Source organism: Panthera uncia, chromosome A2, assembly GCF_023721935.1.
Source record: "Panthera uncia isolate 11264 chromosome A2, Puncia_PCG_1.0, whole genome shotgun sequence".
Lineage (NCBI taxonomy): Eukaryota > Metazoa > Chordata > Mammalia > Carnivora > Felidae > Panthera > Panthera uncia.
The window spans coordinates 8,320,022-8,337,624 of NC_064816.1; the positions used below are offsets into that span (position 1 = coordinate 8,320,022).

At 59.3% G+C, this 17,603-nt stretch overlaps 1 protein-coding gene and 2 non-coding genes across 8 annotated transcripts; all 3 read right to left on the reverse strand.

Annotated features, from left to right (window-relative positions):
• Positions 1-1,166: 1,166 nt before the first annotated feature.
• TNPO2 (transportin 2) lies at positions 1,167-16,971 on the reverse strand. Of its 6 annotated transcripts, none has more exons than XM_049639904.1 (25): positions 16,882-16,971; positions 15,277-15,388; positions 14,584-14,659; positions 14,352-14,501; positions 11,762-11,868; positions 11,542-11,675; positions 11,366-11,447; positions 11,169-11,291; positions 10,952-11,070; positions 9,813-9,873; positions 9,545-9,710; positions 9,187-9,339; positions 7,392-7,617; positions 7,016-7,187; positions 6,476-6,562; positions 6,289-6,396; positions 6,044-6,202; positions 5,400-5,487; positions 5,115-5,213; positions 4,446-4,541; positions 4,076-4,151; positions 3,734-3,833; positions 3,581-3,655; positions 3,347-3,448; positions 1,167-3,237 (listed from the first exon to the last, which is right to left on the reverse strand). In XM_049639904.1, the coding sequence occupies exons 2-25, from the start codon at positions 15,373-15,375 to the stop codon at positions 3,157-3,159; spliced, it is 2,739 nt and encodes a 912-aa protein (XP_049495861.1). In that variant the 5' UTR covers positions 15,376-15,388; positions 16,882-16,971; the 3' UTR covers positions 1,167-3,156. The 6 variants fall into 6 exon arrangements, with proteins under 6 accessions (XP_049495861.1, XP_049495859.1, XP_049495856.1 ...); XM_049639902.1 differs by having other exon boundaries at positions 3,321-3,448; XM_049639899.1 differs by having other exon boundaries at positions 3,321-3,448; positions 4,076-4,181.
• On the reverse strand, positions 5,284-5,359 carry LOC125931175 (small nucleolar RNA ZL2). Its single transcript, XR_007460425.1, has one exon. It is a non-coding gene; the product is annotated as a small nucleolar RNA ZL2 (small nucleolar RNA).
• LOC125931163 (small nucleolar RNA SNORD41) lies at positions 7,267-7,336 on the reverse strand. Its single transcript, XR_007460413.1, has one exon. It is a non-coding gene; the product is annotated as a small nucleolar RNA SNORD41 (small nucleolar RNA).
• Positions 16,972-17,603: the final 632 nt, after the last annotated feature.

The window sequence follows — 17,603 nt, forward strand, 5'->3', positions numbered from 1 at the left end:
TCTTCGGAGTTCAAAGTCTGGGGCTTTTTATAGGGACTTCAACTCCTGTCTCTCCTTCCGGAGCCAGAAAGGTGCAGTTGTACTGCAGAGTCCCCGGTGAAACAAACCTCTGAATTCCCTATAATCGTTATTTCTCTCTTACTTACTGAAAGCCTCTCTTGAGCCAGGCGGTGTTAACCGAGCCACATAAATATCCCAGAGCACTTGCTGTTTTTCTCTGCCTCACTCTTTTTTAAATGTTCATTTATCTTTGAGACAGAGGGAGAAAGAGAGAGTGCAAGCGGGGGAAGGGCAGAGAGGGAGACGCAGAATCGGATGCAGCCTCTGGGCTGTCAGTACAGAGCTCCATGCGGGGCTTGAAATCAGGAGCCTCGAGATCATGACCTGAGCAGAAGTCGGATGCTTAACCGGTTACCACCTTCACAGTGAGGCCTCCCCACAGTACCCTACGGTAACACTGACCATTTTCCCAATGTTCTTTCCCCTCCCCTCTTTTTCTCTATGGGACAGATGACTGTTGCACTGCTTATCTCCTGTGCCCTCGCTAAAAACGTATGTTGAATGGATGCCGGATGTATGTCCGTGTCCGCTTTTCTCCCCCAAGATGATGCACGTGACTTTGGGCCCTATTGAGGTTGCAACAAGATTGTATTCTGAGGCTGTGTGTCCCCAAGAGCTTAGCAGTTTTTCATTTGACTCAGTAACGGTCACTCATACTTACTTATTACACCTCCAAGAGGCCTGGTGCCGAGCTTTTTATAAAAACATCTAACCTGCCCCATGACCCGGAGTGGTGGGGTTAGGCGGAGAGGAGTGCTGCAAGGCTTTGCCCCTTAGTTTGGTCTAAGGCGGATGGGGATCTGCAACACTAAAGGCTCCCTTTTACTGAATTCAAGAGACCTGTAATTACATTCTGGAGAACACACTACACGTGTGTGTTAGGACATTTAATCTTAGTCATTCCCTTTCACCTTTCCATTTCACTGGGAAGAAAGGGGAGAGGCTCCAGGTACCAAGAAACGTACGCTGTTAATGCTTACCTACTTCCCTGCTCCGCCAATGATTTCCTGAGTCCTGTGCATCCCTACTTCTAAAGCGTCCCAGGCAAGCCCCTCCACGTCTTTACTGCCAAAGCCGAGGATACAGGAGGCTGGATGGAGACCAAGTGTTCCACAAGAAACTGATCTTTACTCAACAAAGTTCTACACAAGTGGAATCTCACGCCACCTCGGCGCCAATCCCCAGCACGGCACAGTAACAAATGGACAGACCCTGGAGCCCGTAGGAGGAGGAGGGGGAGGGGGAAGGAGGGATGTGGAAAACAGAGGAACTGCAGATCGAGGCCAGTCAGGGTCTGCAGCCCTGGGCAGGGAAGAAGGTTGAGAAGCTGAAACTTCGTTGTGCAAAAATCAACCAAAAATAAATTAAAAAATTAAATAGTTTTCTTAAAAAAAAAAAAAGAAGAAGAAGAAAGAAAACTAGAACCAGGCTCCCTTTCCTGAATGGCTGGAGCCCCCCATCCTGGGTGGAGAAGGGGTTACCAATCCCAGCAGCCAGCCGCTCCACCCACAACCCCCAAGGCCCAGTAGAGGATGCCCCCAAAAACTGGATTACCAGAAAATTCAATGGTACCTAATTTTTTTTTCCTTTTTTTTTTTTTTTTTTTAAACAAATGGCTTCCAGAGACCTGTTGGGAGTCTGACAGGGTAAGGAAGCCAGCCGAGTTTATGGAATGTGCACCATGTACCCCTTGGAATCGAGGCAGGGCCCGACCCTGTCTGGGAGAAGACACAAGGCTGTAACGGGGCCGGGTCCAGGGCCCTGCGGGGATGAATGGAACAAGTCCCAGGATGTAGGAATCCAGTCAAAGCCCCACAAAACGACCCCCAGAAAAGCAAAAAGTAAGGGAGGAGAAAAAGGAAAACATTAAGGGGGCTGCAGGGCCCGGTTCAGTTCTGAGGCCAAGTGAGAAGTGACCACACCCCCCTCGCCCCTCTAGGAGTGCCGCCCACACTGTGACTGCATCTCCAACCATTCCCAGAAGGCTCCCTAGAATCACTGCCCCTATCTGGTGGGGTCCTGTAGCCCGCTGGGAGCCATGAAGACAGGAAGCCCCAGGGACAGAGAGAGTGGGGTCGGGGGTGTACCACCTTCTCCTCCTCCAAAGCCCTTCATTTGCTTCTTGCTGGCAAAGCCTGAACGTTCATCCTCTGTCCCCACCAATTAAATGCCCTGGCCCCAGCCCTCGTGTTAAAACTCAGGCTGGAACCTGAGAGGAGGGCTCTTAAGAAGCACAGAGAAACAGACTGCCCTTGAAACGCACTTGCTTATGGAGAGACTCAGGGAGTAGAGGTCAGCAGCTCTGGCTGCCCCCAGCCCTCTTCAGGAAAAAGGTCCTGGCCCAGCGTCTTCAAAAGTCACTGGAGCACAGTGGGGGGAGAAAGGGCAACCTCTGGCCAGCCTCGGCCACTCCGGCAGTCCCCACTCTTCCGGCTGGGACACAACAAGGAGGGGGACGCACGGGCTGTGGATGCCACAGAGCCGGCAGGAAGTGTGCGGAGCAGGTCCGAAGCGTGCGCGAGCTGACTCGGGCGGCCTGAAGACAGCCGTCCTCTTCCCCCGCCCCAGGGTCCCGGCGGAGGCCCCCCAACCCACCCAGCCCTCCCCAGTCACCAATTCCGGCAAAACAGCAGAAGCTTCTTAAACTCTAGATGCAGGTTACACGGAAGGCCTTACGGGTTAACTCAGGGGTTCACTAATTCTACTGTCTCCATGCAGTCGGGGAAATGGTGGGGCGGCTGGCCCAGCCCGGCTGGCTGCAGCGCCGCACATGCGTGTGGCCACGTGTGTACATGTGAGTGTACGTGTCTCTACAAGGACCCCCCTCCCCGCCTGCTTTCCCCTCGCCTCATCCTAAGCCGGATTCGGTCGGCCGTGTTGAATCTTCCCTCCCACGGGGCTGGCCCAGGTGGGCTGCCCGAGGTGACCCCGATTGAGCAAAGGGCCCTTGCTGCCAAGAAGTCCCACCCCCCTCCCCTGTTTGTAGGATGAGTGTGGAGACCCCACCCACTCGCCCGCTGGCCGGCAGGCCACACACACCCGTGGCAGGTAGGTGGACGGGGAAGGCGTCTGGATTTGGGTCCCGCTCACTCCTCCCTAACCCCCCTCGACCAGGGCACGGCGACTTCCGGACGCAGCGTGCTCCCCAGCAACCCCTCCAACGACGCAGACAGAAACCTGTGGGGAGAGGCGGGGGTCAGGGCCTGCACCCCTCCGCCCCCCTACAACAGCCACAGCGCCCCCGCGGGCAGCCTCCTCACCTGGCGGTCGCGAGGCTCATCTAGACCCCATAGAAGGCGGCCAGCCTCTCCTTGAGCAGAGGCGGGAACTGCTCAGAAAACTGCTGCCAGTTCTCCTCCCCGACTTGGTCTTTGAAGCCGTGGAGAATCTGCAGGGAGGCCGGGGGGCAGGGGGTGAGGGGCGCCCCAGGCCAGAGCGAGAGGAGCTCGGCCTCCCTCCCCCTGAGGCCCTCCCAGCTGCCGACTCCCAGGGATCGCGGCAGGGCCACGCGGGAGCCCACCTTATAAAACATGTCCCGAAGGTCATCCTTCGGGCTCACCCAGGAAGCCACGGCGTCGCAGAAGAAAATAAAGTCCTGAAACACGACAGGTCCCGTGTGAGGGGCCGCCGGGCCCGGCCCCCGCACCTTCCCTCCAGGCCCAGCTGCCCCAACCTGCACGACGCCCCCGGGGTTGACGCCTATCATCATGCAGATGCCTCGGAAGGCCGAGTCCTTCTCCTCGTTGTCCCTGATGTTCCTGAGGGACGTGCACCTGTGGGGGAGGTGAGCAGCAGGCAGTGAGCTGGCAGGGCTGGGGCAGGATGGGCATCTGTGGTGGGGGGGGGGCAGGGGGGCGGGGGGGGTCAGTGGGGAGCGGCAGGTCAGCGGGTGGCGGGAGCGAGGGTTCGGCGGGCGATGGGCCGGGACGCGTGCACTTAGGGGCGGGCCTGCCACCCCCCCCCCGCCCTGCCGCCCGGCCCACCGTACGCAGGCCCCACGCAGGGGGGCACACACCAAGGCCGGATGAACTGCTGCAGCATGGGTGCCACCTCCTGTGGGCACACGTAGCCCAGGCGGCCGATGGTGATGGCTGGAATGGCAGAGGGACCCGTCAGGCGACCTGCAACCCCGAGCGGCCCCGGGACGGTACGTGGCGGGGCCTCTGGCACGAGGCACCAGCCCCGCCCCATGGGCCCCAAGGGAACAGGCCCAACCGGGGTCTCCCCCGAGGCCCACATCTCTCTCGGGGCTCTCCTCAGAACCCCCTTCCACGTCTTCCCAGAAACCTTCCCTGCTTCTTTCCCAAGGTCTCTTCGGCACTACCCTCCCGGCTGGGAACCCCATCCAGGTAAGGGGACGGCAACAGCTCAGGCCTGGTGCCCACCTGTGTTTTCCAGCAGCGTCTTGGGGGTGTTGGGCCGGTTGATGATCTCCACCAGGTTGTTGAGGACCATCTGCACGTAGGGCTGCATCTCTGCCCCTGGGGGACCGGTCAGTCAGAGCCCCGCACGGCCCAGACCACCCATGCTGACCTCAGCTGCATCTACACACTGACCCCCTGCAACCGCTGAGGGAACGGAGAACATTCTCCAGCTGGTCCCCGGCTCAGGACCCGTGGCCAACCAGGGGCAGACCCAAGCCTTCCAAACGCCAGAAGCTTCCTTGGAGTCACAGCTCCAACACCGGGGCGAGACCGCATTACCCAGATTCCCTGTGGGGGTAGGTGGGGAGGGAGAAAGCCGCCAAAGTCTCCCAACCAATCCCAGTGGGCCGACTGCGTGGGGCCGGGAGGTCGCCAAAAGTCCAGCCAGAACAGGCCGCCTGTCCCGCCTCTTTAGGAAGACCAATCACAGACGGCCTTTCAGCCATTTGGGAGTCTCCCGGCGGAAACCACTCAGAGAGGTCTTCTTGCCAGACCAACTGCGGCAATCCTCAAGGAGCACCGGGGCTCTCTCCCCAGGGGCCTGGCAGGCACGGCCAGGGGTCTGCCCTCAACAGGGAACAGACCGATGTGGGTGACAGCGCGGGGCCCGTCAACTTGCAGCACACTCACCCATCTGCATGCAGATCTCGCCGATGGCCCAGGTGGCATTGTTGCAGACAGAGATGAACTCAGGGTTCAGGTTGGTGCCCAGGATGGGCATGAACTCGGCTGGTGGGGAGAAAGAAGAGTGCTGGGCAGGGGGGCCAGCCAGGGTGAGCTCCCGGGCCTGGCCCGGGCAGACCCCATCAGACAGTACGAATACATCCCGATTTGGTCATTGTCCTCCCAGGGTCGTTTCTCCATCACTCGAGGCCAGGGCTGGGGGTCACGGGGGTGACGAGATGGGCATCATACCAATACAGGGCTTGACGTGGATGAAGCAGGCTTTGGTGAGATCTCCCAGGAGGGCGAAGGAACTCTGCCGGACCTCAGGCATGGAGTCCTGGGGGGTCAGAGCAGGGCTGGCGTGGCAAGATGCCCCTCCCCCCAACCAGCAGGGGTCCCAAACTAATCCCTCCCAGCAGGCCAGCTAGAGGAGCAGCCCCGGGAGAACGGCCTGACCCTGCCACTTCCCATCGTGGAAGCTCAAGGCCCCATCACGGGCACTCGGGGCCCGTGAACTGCAGGGCTTTGCTCACGGTACCGCTATAGGAAGGGGCAGGGGTTAACTGCTGCCCATCCGGAGACCCTGGGGGTGCGCATATACGTCAAGTGGGAGGGGCTTATGCTTTCCTATTTCCTCTTTCTACCTTTGTTTTTGTTAGGAATCTCTATGCCCAACATGGGGCTGGAACTCACGACCCCGAGATCAAGAGTCACATGCTCCCCGGACTGAGCCAGCCGGGAGCTCCTTGTTTTTCAACGAGATTTTACTCATGTCTTCTTTGAATCACTTTTTAAAATAAGCACAAGCTTTTTTTTCCCTACGGGTCCCTTTCTCCTGTTGTCCGCGGGGCACACCCCGGGCCGCAAGTCAGGCTTGCGAGGGGCCCGCCCACCTGCATGCACTGGAAGAGCAGCGTCATGATGTTGCTGCGGGCCACCAGCTGTTCCACGTGGCCGCCCAGGCCCTCGGCCAGGCCGCTGAGCAGGTCCAGTGCCACGATCATGAAGTCCTTGTCGGGGGCCTCATACTGCTCAGGGTGCTGGGTGTACATCTGGGCACAGATGGGGCAGGCGGGTAAGGGGAGCGGGCCCCGGCTGGGGCAGCCGCAGGGCGGGGCAGGGGTGGTGCGATGCTCACCATGGCCTGGGCCAGGGTCTTCTGCACCAGGGTGACGCAGCGCTGGTAGACTGGCTCGCAGTAGGGCAGGAAGCCGCTCTGCAAGGCGGTGGCCACCGATGACAGGCACTGGTTGGGCGGAAGGCAGGAGAGGTGAACTCAGGAAGGATGAGGCAGGGCTTTGGGAGAGGGCCTGGAGCCCACCCACCTCTAGCAGAGGGAAGAGGTCCTTGTCTTCGTCCTTGAGCTCGTTCCACTTCTGGATCAGCGGAGGCATCAGCTTCTGGATGTATTCCTGAAAAGGAAGCGTGAAGTTGGGGCCCCCCGCACGGGGGTGGCAGCCTGGAACCCGCAGGGCTCTTCGTGACTCAGAGGCACCTATCGCCTAAGTGATGAGGTCTGGGCTCCTTGCTGTGGCTCATGGGGCCCTACAGGGCCTTGCCATCCAGCCAGACCCCCAGGCCCTTCTCGTCCCTAGCCCCGGCCTCCCCTCTCCGCCCCCCTCGGAGCCCAGGTCGGCGCCTCCTGGTTCCCGCAGGCCCGAGTTTCCCCAGCACAGCACTTGCCACGCTGTCGCATAACCGTTTCCCCCGCTAGACCGGGAGCAGGGCGAGGGCGGGGGCAGGGTCCGTCTGTCTGCCTCTCGAGGTCACGGCCATGTCCCCGGCATGCGACACGAGGTTGCCGCCAGGTCACTGGATGCAAAGGGGTGTGAGGATCAAGAGAGGGAGATGCCGTGGGGCCTCACCGGCTGGTTGAGGTGGTGGCCCACAGAGTCAGCCAGGGTGCCGATGGCGTCGTAGAGGATGAGCAGGTTCTTGTGCTGGTACTTGCCGAAGGCGAAGACGAGGGTGTCGAGGATGTAGCTGAGGTAGGGCACCAGCTCTGTGCAGGCCTCCTCCTCCAGGGTGGCGAAGGCACTGGAGTGGGGAAGGGGTTTAGGGGGGCGGCCGCAGGCGGGGCTGGGCCCTGGGTGGGGTTGTGGGGAGGGCATGCACCCGGGATCAGCCAGTACGAATACGTGAGAGATCAGCGTGACGTCAAGGGTCAGGAGTATCATCACTTCCCAGGAGGCAGCCAGTGGGGCAGGGGTGGGGGCCGTGGGGCCAGGGCTTGAGGGTCACCTGCAGGCCGCCTCCTGCACCCTCTTGTTGCCATCCAGGATGCGCTTGAGCAGCTCTGTCATCAGAGGCTTGAGGTGCATGTCAGGTGGCTGACTGACCACCCAGTGGGCATAGCGGCTCAGCGTCCAGCAGGCAATGGAGCGGACCAGGGCCTTCTTGTCCGACAGGCACTGGATGAGGTGCGGGATCAGCTCGGGCAGGTAGGGCACCATGCCCTGCATGCAGCCTGCAAGCAGCAGCACAAGGGCAAGCCTGAGCCCAGCTGGGCCTGGCCACACCTCACCCTCTGCACAGAGCTCAGTGGCACCTGCCATGGGGGAGGGGGACACTGAGGCTGGGAGGCTGAACCACAGACACGATGGCTCAGTCACAGAAACGGTGAAAGGCAAAGCCGCGATGGGAAGCAGCGTCAGGACAAGCCTTTCCCCTCCACTGGCTCTACCCCGTGACAGTCACTCATTAATTCACAGATGGCCGGGCAGCACGGTGACCAAAATGGTCGGGAAGTAATTTTCCTTTTTCAACGTTTTTGTTTTTGTTTTTTTTTTTTTTTGGGACAGAGAGAGACAAACAGAGCATGAACGGGGGAGGGGCAGAGAGAGGGAGACACAGAATCGGAAACAGGCTCCAGGCTCTGAGCCATCAGCCCAGAGCCTGACGCGGGGCTCGAACTCACGGACCGCGAGATCGTGACCTGGCTGAAGTCGGACGCTTAACCGACTGCGCCACCCAGGTGCCCCGTAATTTTCCTTTTTCAACCTGCACTCTACGCCCAACGTGGGGCTCGAACTCACGAGCCCAAAATCAAGAGCTACACGCTCCACTGAATAAGCCAGCCCGGCACCCCAAGTACTTTTCTTTTGAAACATTTCTGGGGTATTTGTGCTTTTTCTATTTTTCACATTTTCTTAAAAAGAAAAAAAGCCACACATGAATCTCTTGTTCGGAGAACACAGATAACAGCACGCCATCTAATGATCCAAGACCCAAGAACTATTTTAACCAGTTATGGGTCAATCCCTCGAGATCCTTTTCCGCTAAAAACTAGGACGCCTGACATAACCCGTTAATTCACGTTCCCGTGCTAACGTAACGTACGTTGGGCCGGTTATGTGAGGAAATCTTTCCTTAGATAAACTTTAAACACACGGCTCCTGTTGTCGCGTCTGAACTTTTTATGAGAGGCCTGGAGGCTGAGGCGGGCACTGGTGACACCTGTAACTCAAGCTATAACGTCCCACCGGGACGAAGGAGCGCAAAAGGCGCGAAAAGGACAGAGGTCTGCGTAAATACCACCAGTGGACTCTTCCGATTCACAGGCCAGCCTGGGAGCTGGCGGCAGGCTAAAGCCCAGCCGCGCCCTGGGTGACCGGGGAAACGGCGTAAATCTCCCCGCACCCCAGTTTCTTCATCTATGCGCCCCACGTCATCGGGCTTGCGCTGAGCCCGGGGGACCGGGCTGCCAGCCGTGGGGCAAGCGTTGCAGGCTGCCTGTCGCTTTTCCGACCGTAACCATGCCGACAGCCTCGCAGAACCGCTGTCTGTGAGAATTCAAGGCGGGGGGCGTGCACTGTGGGGTTTGGGGGCTCCATTCAGGCCCACGGGCCGTGGGGAAGACTCACATCCCAGAGCTGTCTGGAGGGCGCAGGGCAGGCCTCAGAGAGAACCTGGGGGTGGCGTCGCCCGTGCTGTGCGGCCACACCCCGGACACAGCCCTGCCTGGGCCACCCCGTACCGTCCCGCACCAGTGAGGGGCTCAGGGGCCAGGCCCCTACCAGGCCGGCGGGGCACTCACCCTCCGCGATGGCGCCCAGCACCAGGATGCCCGACTCTTTGACCACCCACTCAGGGTGGAAAAGGAGCCCCTTGAGCAGGGGGAGAAGGTGGGGTAGCAGCTCCTCCCGGAAGACGTTGGCCAGGACGTCCAGTGCAGCTGCCGAGCACTTCCCTGGGACGAGAGGGGTAGGGGAGGGGGGCAGAAGCAGGGAGGCTCTTTGGGCGGCTGCCAGCCTCCTGGACCGTATCCCCAGGATCAGAGATCGTGATTAGAGTCGTCACGATCTGCTCTGAGGAGGCCCCTCATCACCTCCCGAGAGGCAGCCCCTGGGCTTCCTGCCCCCGACCCCCCAGGCCCCACAGGCCAGGCCACGCACTCAGATTCCAGTCGGACAAAGCATCGTCGTCGTCATCGTCCTCTGCGTCCTCCGAGCCATCAGGCCGCTCGGCCTCATGGGGGAGCGTCACTGTGCGTGACTTATGGAAACGTGGCTTGATGTCCTGCTCGCTGTCGGGGACCGCCTCGTCCTCTTCCACGTCCCCCTGTGGAAGGCCGGACAGATCACTAAGCACCACCAGGGCCCGCAGCCCCAACGCCCCAGCCCTCACCTGCCTGTTCACGCCCGGCGGTCGGCCCAGACTGACCTTGAGCAGAATGATGTCGATTTCTGAGTACTTCATCCCGTTTACCAGGATGGGGATCAACCTGTGGGGAGAGAGGCTGTTCACTGGGATGGGACGCAGGGGTCCCCAGGAGGGCTCACAGCCTGGGCAAAACGGAAGCAACAAGGAGCCAAGGGGCAGTGTATGGAACTTAGGGCTATTATCCCAACCTAGTCAACCATGGTCACTGGGACAGAGCTGACATGACTCCTGGCTCCCCACGAGGGCTCTTGACCCAGACCTGGCCACTCAATGAAGTCCAGACCCCTGAAAACGCCAGAGAGCTTCAAACGGTGGCCGAACCCTAGCATGCTGTAAGGCAAGGACATGAGGCCCTTCCCTGGGACGGGCCAGATTAGAGAAGAAACAGGCAGGGCAGCCAGGCGCCCTCAGCTGGTGCCCACGCACCTCAGGAGAAAATGATTCATGACTCGGGGATAGGCGAGTGATCCAAGTTGGCCAAGGAAGGTGAGCCCTAGGACTTTTGCTGGAGATACTGGTTGAGAGAGAATTTCTTTATTCTGAGGTTCCTAAGCTTGAAGGTAAGCAGAAGACCACAGCACTACCATGAGGGAAGGTCGTGCCTGAGGACAAAGCCAACACAGGAGTAGGTCTGAGACTACACAGACATCTTTGACATCCTTTGAGCACCTGGATCCAGCTATGCCTGCAGCCTCTGCTGATTTTTCATTTCTTTCACCTATAATTTACCGCATTTAAAAAAAAATTTTTTTTTTTAACATTCATTTTTGAGAGACAGAGAGAGACAGAGCATGAGTCGGGGAGGGGCAGAGAGAGAGGGAGACACAGAATCCGAAGCAGGCTCCAGGCTCTGAACTGACAGCACAGAGCCCGACGCGGGGCTCCAACTCACAGAGCGTGAGATCATGACCTGAGCTGAAGTCGGACGCTTAACCCACTGAGCCACCCAGGAGCCCCCACATGTTTAAGTCATTAGAAATTATCTTCTTATCGCCTGCCAACCAGAAACGCACAGGGATCAAAAGTAAGCGCAGACAGAGAACACAGACCGAGACTAACACAGGAGACAACCAGAGGGAAGGCAGAGTACAGCGAGGGGTGGGGGCTGAGGTGGGACAGAGGGCAGCGGTGGCACTCACTGGACCAGGTGGGAGGCCAGGACTTCCTTGCAGATGGGCTGCTCGGCCAGCGTCAGCCAGAACTCACAGGCCTCCAGGGCCACGTTCTCATCGTGGTCCTGGGTCCTCTGCAGCATGTACTAGGGCAGGGTGGGAAAAAGCCTAAGGCCTGGCCCAGCCCGGGGCGACTCCCCACCGGCCGCCCACCCCACAGCACGCCCGGGCTAGCCATGCACACCTGGATGATGCTGTGCATGTGGGGGATGAGCCTGTCGATCCGCACTTCCAGCAGCATCACCAGGGCACGGCACACGTTCTTCCGCACCTCAGGGTCGTCGTCCACGGCCAGGGCGAACAGGTGCTGCAGGGAGGGTGGGATCAGCTGCAGCCGGGCCCTCGGCCCTCGCCCTGCTCACCCTCAGCCCGGCAGCCCACCTCGATGAAGGTGTCGATGTTGTCCATCAGCGCCTGGGCCCGGTCCATGATGAACTGGTTCACACAGGCTATGGCATGGGACCTGGCAGGGAGGGGGGCACGTGGGTCGGCCCTGACTCCGCCCCTGCCCAGCCCCTCCGCAGACCCCCGCCCCCACCCTGGGAAGCCACACCCACCGGATCTTTGGGCTGCAGTGCTTGAAGAACTGTAAGAACTTGGGGATCATGATGTTGAGGGGCCGGTTGAGGGCATCGCTGTCCAGGAGCTCGGATGAGTCTTCGCAGATCTTCTGCAGGGCTCCGAAGGCCCCCTGGGTGGAGAGGAGCGGGCAGACGGATGTGAACCCCAGCCCGGCTCCCCGGCTCCCGGCCAGGCGGGCCACAGCCGCTCACCAACCTCACAAGTGTTGTAATCCTCCGAGTTGAGCAGGTTGCACAGCTGGGGCAGCAGCTCGGGCCACATCTGCAGCTCGCCCTTGGAAGCGATGGTGGTGATGAGAATGCCTGGGGCAGCCGGGAAAGGACGCCGCCTCAGGCTGGGTGCGGGCCTGCCGCGCACTCGCTCCGCTGGCTCACAGGCTGTCCGCGCGCGGTCCCCCAGAAGCCCTACACGCTCCTTTCGAGATCCTCGGGGCCCTACCGTAAGCCAGCTGTTGCAGGCCCAGGGAAGCAGCACAGAGCTACATACAAAAGCCCTGCCCTTGGGAGCAGACTGCCTAGTGAGAGAGGCTCCGAGGTAAAAATAAATCAGCAAAAGAACTGGGAGGCTAGATGCCAAAAGCTAAGGGGGGGGAAAGAAAGCAGAGAAGATGGCCGGCAAGGGCTGAGAGTGAGGGCAGCAATCTTTTTAACGTTTTTTTTTTTTTTAATTTTTATAGGGGCGCCTGGGTGGCTCAGTCGGTTAAGCGTCCGACTTCGGCTCAGGTCGTGATCTCGCGGTCCGTGAGTTCGAGCCCCGCGTCGGGCTCTGTGCTGACCGCTCAGAGCCTGGAGCCTGTTTCGGATTCTGTGTCTCCCTCTCTCTCTGCCCCTCCCCCATTCATGCTCTGTCTCTCTGTGTCTCAAAAATAAATAAACATTAAAAAAAAATCTTTTTTTAATTTTTATAAAGTTTATTTAGTTTTTGAGTAACTCTACACCCAAGGTGGGGCTGGAACTTACGACTCCGAGGTCAAGAGTCGCATGCTCTTCTGACGGACCCAGCCAGGAGCCCCAAGAACAGCAATTTAAAAACGGGTGGCCAGAGCAGGCCTTGCCCAGGTGACGCTTAGCTCTCTGAGCAAAGACCTGAAGGAGATGAGGGGATGCTGTCCAACTCCCTGGGGAAAGGGCATCCCGGGCAGGTGCAAAGGCAGGCTGGGTGTGCTCAAAGACAGGTGAGGAGCCAGAGGGGCTGAGCAGGGGGTGGTGAGGGTGGGGAGCAGGTGGAGGCGAGGGCTGAGAGGTGACAGAGGCAGGTTGTGCAGGACCACGTAGCCTTGGGGAGGCCTCGTACCGCTGATTCGAAACCCAAATGTGAAGTGCAATACGCGAATGGAGGGCAGGGCCGTGAGACGGTCTGGTGGCTGAGCCGAATACGGCCGAAGGGAACACAGGTGAGGGTGACGTAGACATAGGATTTAAAGCCAGGAGGTGGCAGTGTTTCCCCAGCAGGGTGAAGCTGTCACTGCCATCACTCTAGACGACTCTGGCTCCTGCTTCTGCTGGAAAAGGGGTGACCTGCGGTGGGTAGGCTCTGAGGACTCGGGAGTGCAGTTCCAGCCCTGTCCCTGTCTGTGCGAACTTGGCCACGTGTCCTAACCCCTCTGTGACTCAAAAGGGGGGAAAAAAACCCCACTATGGGTCCCTAGGGATGTTGGAAGCTTCAATGCCTTAATTCAAACACTTAGAGCAGAACCTGGCTATCTAGTGAACTCGGGAAGTCCAGATCCTTCTACTGGTCTCACAGTGGGTATCGTCGGGGCTGAGGGTCACTTAACAGAGGACGCAGGCCCCAAGATCAGCACTTCTGGCAGGCCCAGTATCTATTCCAACTTAATACTATTTTTGTGTCTTTGTTGCATGTCTTTAAGGTTACCTGCTCTTTACGGCAAACAAACATCTTTTCATTTAAAAGCTATCTACAACTTTAGCGGGGCCTGGGTGTCTTAGTCAGCTAAACATCCGACTTTGGCTCAGGTCATGATCTCACGGTGCACAAGTTCGAGCCCTGAATTCGGGCTTTGTGCTATCAGCACCAAGCCCCCTTGGGATCCTCTGTCCCTCTCTCTCTCTGCCCCTCCCCTGATCATTCTCTCTCTCTCTCTCTCTCTCTCTCTAACTAAACAAGTAAACTTAAAAAAAAAGCTAGATACAACTTTCTTCTAAAAGCAACGTTAAAAAGCTGACAATTTAAAGAATACCAACATAAATCCATTGGGGGTCAAGTACAGCTCAGTAAAGGTGGGGGGAAAAAAAAAGCAAGCCGGTAACAAAGTGTTGAGTTGGTGTTTATCAGTAGTGAAAAAGCTTGGGGTAAAACAGCTAGAGAATTCTCCGTCGTCCTTCCCTTAACTTGTTCAGGCAGCCCTCCGAGAGCCAGGAAGGCTCCAACACAAAACTAACTCCCGTGTCATCTCATTACTGGGGAGAAATAGCCGGAGACGCCCAACTCCTCAGGACAGGGAGGCCTCGGGTTCTAACGTGCTACACCCTCAGGGCCTAAACACTGAGTGATGGCCTCAAAAGAAAGAATGGCTATTTCGGGGGGAGTGGTTCAGAGCACAGACCTGCACTGGCCACTTCTGAGCTCTGCCACTTACCGGGTAAGTCCCTTAACATCTCTGTGCCTCAGTTTTCTCATCTGTAAGATGGCAATCGTAACGGAACTACCAACCACGGTACTGGAGCCTTCAGTGAACTGATACTCTTAACAGGCTAAAAAGCTCCTTAGCTGAGAGCGAGAACTCAGGGGTCCTCACTGGCCGATTCCCACTACCCGCTCTCACCTATGGTGGCTCGGATGAGTGAGGAGGCATCGCCAATGTTGTTGAGACACTCCTGTTTGATGAAGTCGGCCACGGGTGGCGGAAAGCTCTGGTAATGTGCCTTCACGTTGTTCTTGAGGATGAGACCGCTGAGGGACCGAGTCGGCTCGTCTGGGGAAAGAGGGCCGAGGGTCAGGGGACCACAGGGGAAGAAGCGGGGTCCGGCTGGAGTGGAGGGGCGCTGAGGACATACCTTCCGACTTGAGTCTGGTCAGGACAAAGATCAGGTAGTTGTTGAAGTCGGGAAACTGGTTCAGTTGTTTGAGTTTCTGCCAGGCTGTTAAGGGACTTGGGAGACAAGGGCCTTCCCCTGGTGGGTCCCCTCACTGTCCTGTGGCTGAAAGTCCCTCTGCCCACTGGGATGAGGTGGCTAGCTCCTGGGACCCCACCTGTCAAGCTCCATGCCAGAATAACACAGCACTTCAGGCACCTGAAACTCATCCAGGTGGTGGGGGAGCATGGCTGAGCCCCTCTGTCTGAAGGAGGCGGCTGCTACTCAGTCCTGCTCGCCACCAGTCCCACGTCGCCTGCTTTTTTAAAAAAAGAAGGGAAGTCATATTTTCAAGTAAAACTTGCTGATGGTTTAAGTATCTTAACCTTTAAGTCAGAGTATTTCAAACCTCGATTGAAAAAAATTAATCCTGACGGTGAAACTAACCAAACGGCCCAGTGCCAGTGAAAGGTGTTCCTCCTCCCCCTCCCCCACAGGGCCACATTTTCTCTGCACGTGGGACCCAAGGGGTCGGATCCCTGCTTCTCTGCCAATTGTAGCTCCTGACAGAACAAGAGTCTGGGGATTAGGGAGCGGGCCCCTTCCTCTGGCCTTCAGGGGCTGCAGATGTCTGCCCAGTTCCCCCTGGGCCCGGAAGGAAGGAAGGAAGGATACATCCTGCACGATGCGCTGCGTGGCTGTGTTTGGCGACTGCGAGTCTTTGAGCAGCTGCAGGACCTGCTGCAGGCCCTGCTCATCTGGCTGCCAGTCCATGGCGCGAGGTGAGCTGCGGGGGTAGGGGCCAGGGTCAGCGCTGGGTCCCAGGGGCCCCGTGTGAGCCCCGGGCTGAGCCGCCGTGGAGGTGGCCGCAGCGGCAGCACGACGGGAGCGCCCTCGGCGGACAGGCGGGGGTCGCCCGATCCACACCAGCCCAAGTGCGGGGTCCCGCCAGCTGCGCCATCCACGTCCGCGCAGTCTCGGGCTAGGGAGCGCAGGCGAGGGGATATGGAAGCGGGCCACGGGAGGCGGTGGCGGGGCCCCGGCGGGGCCTCATCAGGCCCAGCGCGGCGCCTTCGGCCCAGGGCAGCCCATGCTGCCTCCGCCGGCTGCGGGCCCTACGGCTTCCGTCAGCCTCACGGCCGTTAGGCAAGGCCCCAGCCACCTCTCCATCCAGCGGCCCTGCCCCAGACCGCGACGGCGCCCCGGCCCCTGCGGTCTCCCTGGTCCAGGCACGGTCCCCAAAGAACCCTCTTCTTCCGAAATCCAGCCCTCACGCTCCGCCAGATCCCAGCCGCCTCCTCCGCCTTGGTCTGGTCCCTGAGCCTCCCCAGATGCACGGCCTCGAGGTGCTCCAATCGTCCCGATCCCTGCCACCTCCTCTAATCTGTCCCTCCAAACTGAGCCGGATGCCAGACTCTCCTCTTTTTGGCCTAGCCAGACTCCATCCATAGATTCCCCTTCATCGGGCCCGAAGCAATCCCCAGACAGGTCCGAGTTCCCTCTCGGAAAGACAGCCAGCCAAGCCCGCCCACCCCACGAAAGATGACCCCTGGACGGGTCCCCGTCGCTTTCCCCAATCAGGTCTGGCCAAGTCTTTCCCCCCTCCCGCCCCCTGCCCCAGTCAGCATTAACTCCTGCTGACGGATCTCTGCTGTTTCCCCCAATCAAGTTCGGCCAAGCCCCCCACCACCTCGAGCCGGAAACCCACTTCGTCCGATCTCTGCAGCTTCCCCCAGTTAGGCCTGGCCGCCAACACCGCCCGGAGCCTTCCCCCCAAAGGATCCTAGCGACGCCTCGAAGTCAGACCCAGCAAAGCCCTCTAGAACGAAGTCTGACGCCCCTCCCTGTCACGGTCCAAGAAGACCCCCCAACTTTTCACCGAGGCCTCCCGCAACCAGACCCAGCCAAAGCTCCACCAAAATAGCCCCCCCACACACACCCGATCCTCGCGATGTTCCCCAATCAGGCCCTAAGCAGTCCCCAGACGCTTCCCCCAGATCCCCTCCAGCCCGACCCCAGCCGCCCCACTGGCCCGATTCTCGAGGCACCAGAGTCTGGCCGGGCTCCGAGGCCCCACCCCCTAAGCCCGGCTCGGTTTCCCCCTCCCCCGCCCCGGCCCGTTCTCGCTGCCTCGAGAATGGGGCCCAAACCAGGTTCTCGGCCTTTCCCAGTCAGGCGCGGTCCCGACGGCCGGGCCGCGCGCGGCGCAGACCCGGACCCCGGCGGGGGTCAACGCAAGCCCGGGCCGAGCCCGTCAAGCTTCGGGTAAGGCCCACTTACCGGGCCCCGGGTGGCAGCAGCGGCGCCTTGCGCTGCGGCTTCTCCTGAGACTCGCGCGGAAGGAGGGAGCCAAAGAGAGGGAATTAAAAAAAAAAAAAAAAAAAAGAAAAGAAAAAAAAAAACGCGGCCGTGGATGGGCCGCGGCGGCTTCCGTACACCGTTCAAACTGGCCCAGCTGAACCAATGGGGAGAGGCAGTCATAACACGTGGCCTGGCTCCGGGGAGAACCGGTCCCCGCCGAGACCAGGTCACGTGACAGGAGAGTAGGCGGCTCTCCTGGCCTCTCTGGCCGTTAGGTCTTCCCAGCGTCTCGTTTTCTCAGCGTGTCTCACGCCCGCCTGACAGCGGCTCTTTGCTGGGAGCGGAGTTTGGTGGCGCGTGGGGACTTCAGGTGTTGGTGGACCCGGTAACCTCTCGGCCACAGCTAGTTGCGCCTGTCCCCCCACTCCTCCAGGAATTGAACTGTGTCTTTCTCCTCGCATCCAGAGGATGCTCCTGGGAGGAGCACAGTAAGCGCCCTCGTGGAAAGACCAGAGAAGACTTAGCCTAGGGTGGATTTTAGACCCCAGAGACAAAGGAAGGAAAGCCGGACAAAGGGAGCGGAGCACCTTTGCGTTCCTGAAGAAGCCTCTGCCACATTTTGTGTTATTTGCTTTCCAGTACCGTTTCATACTTTTTATGCGGATCTGAGAAAAGCCCACATGAATATGAAATTCTAAATG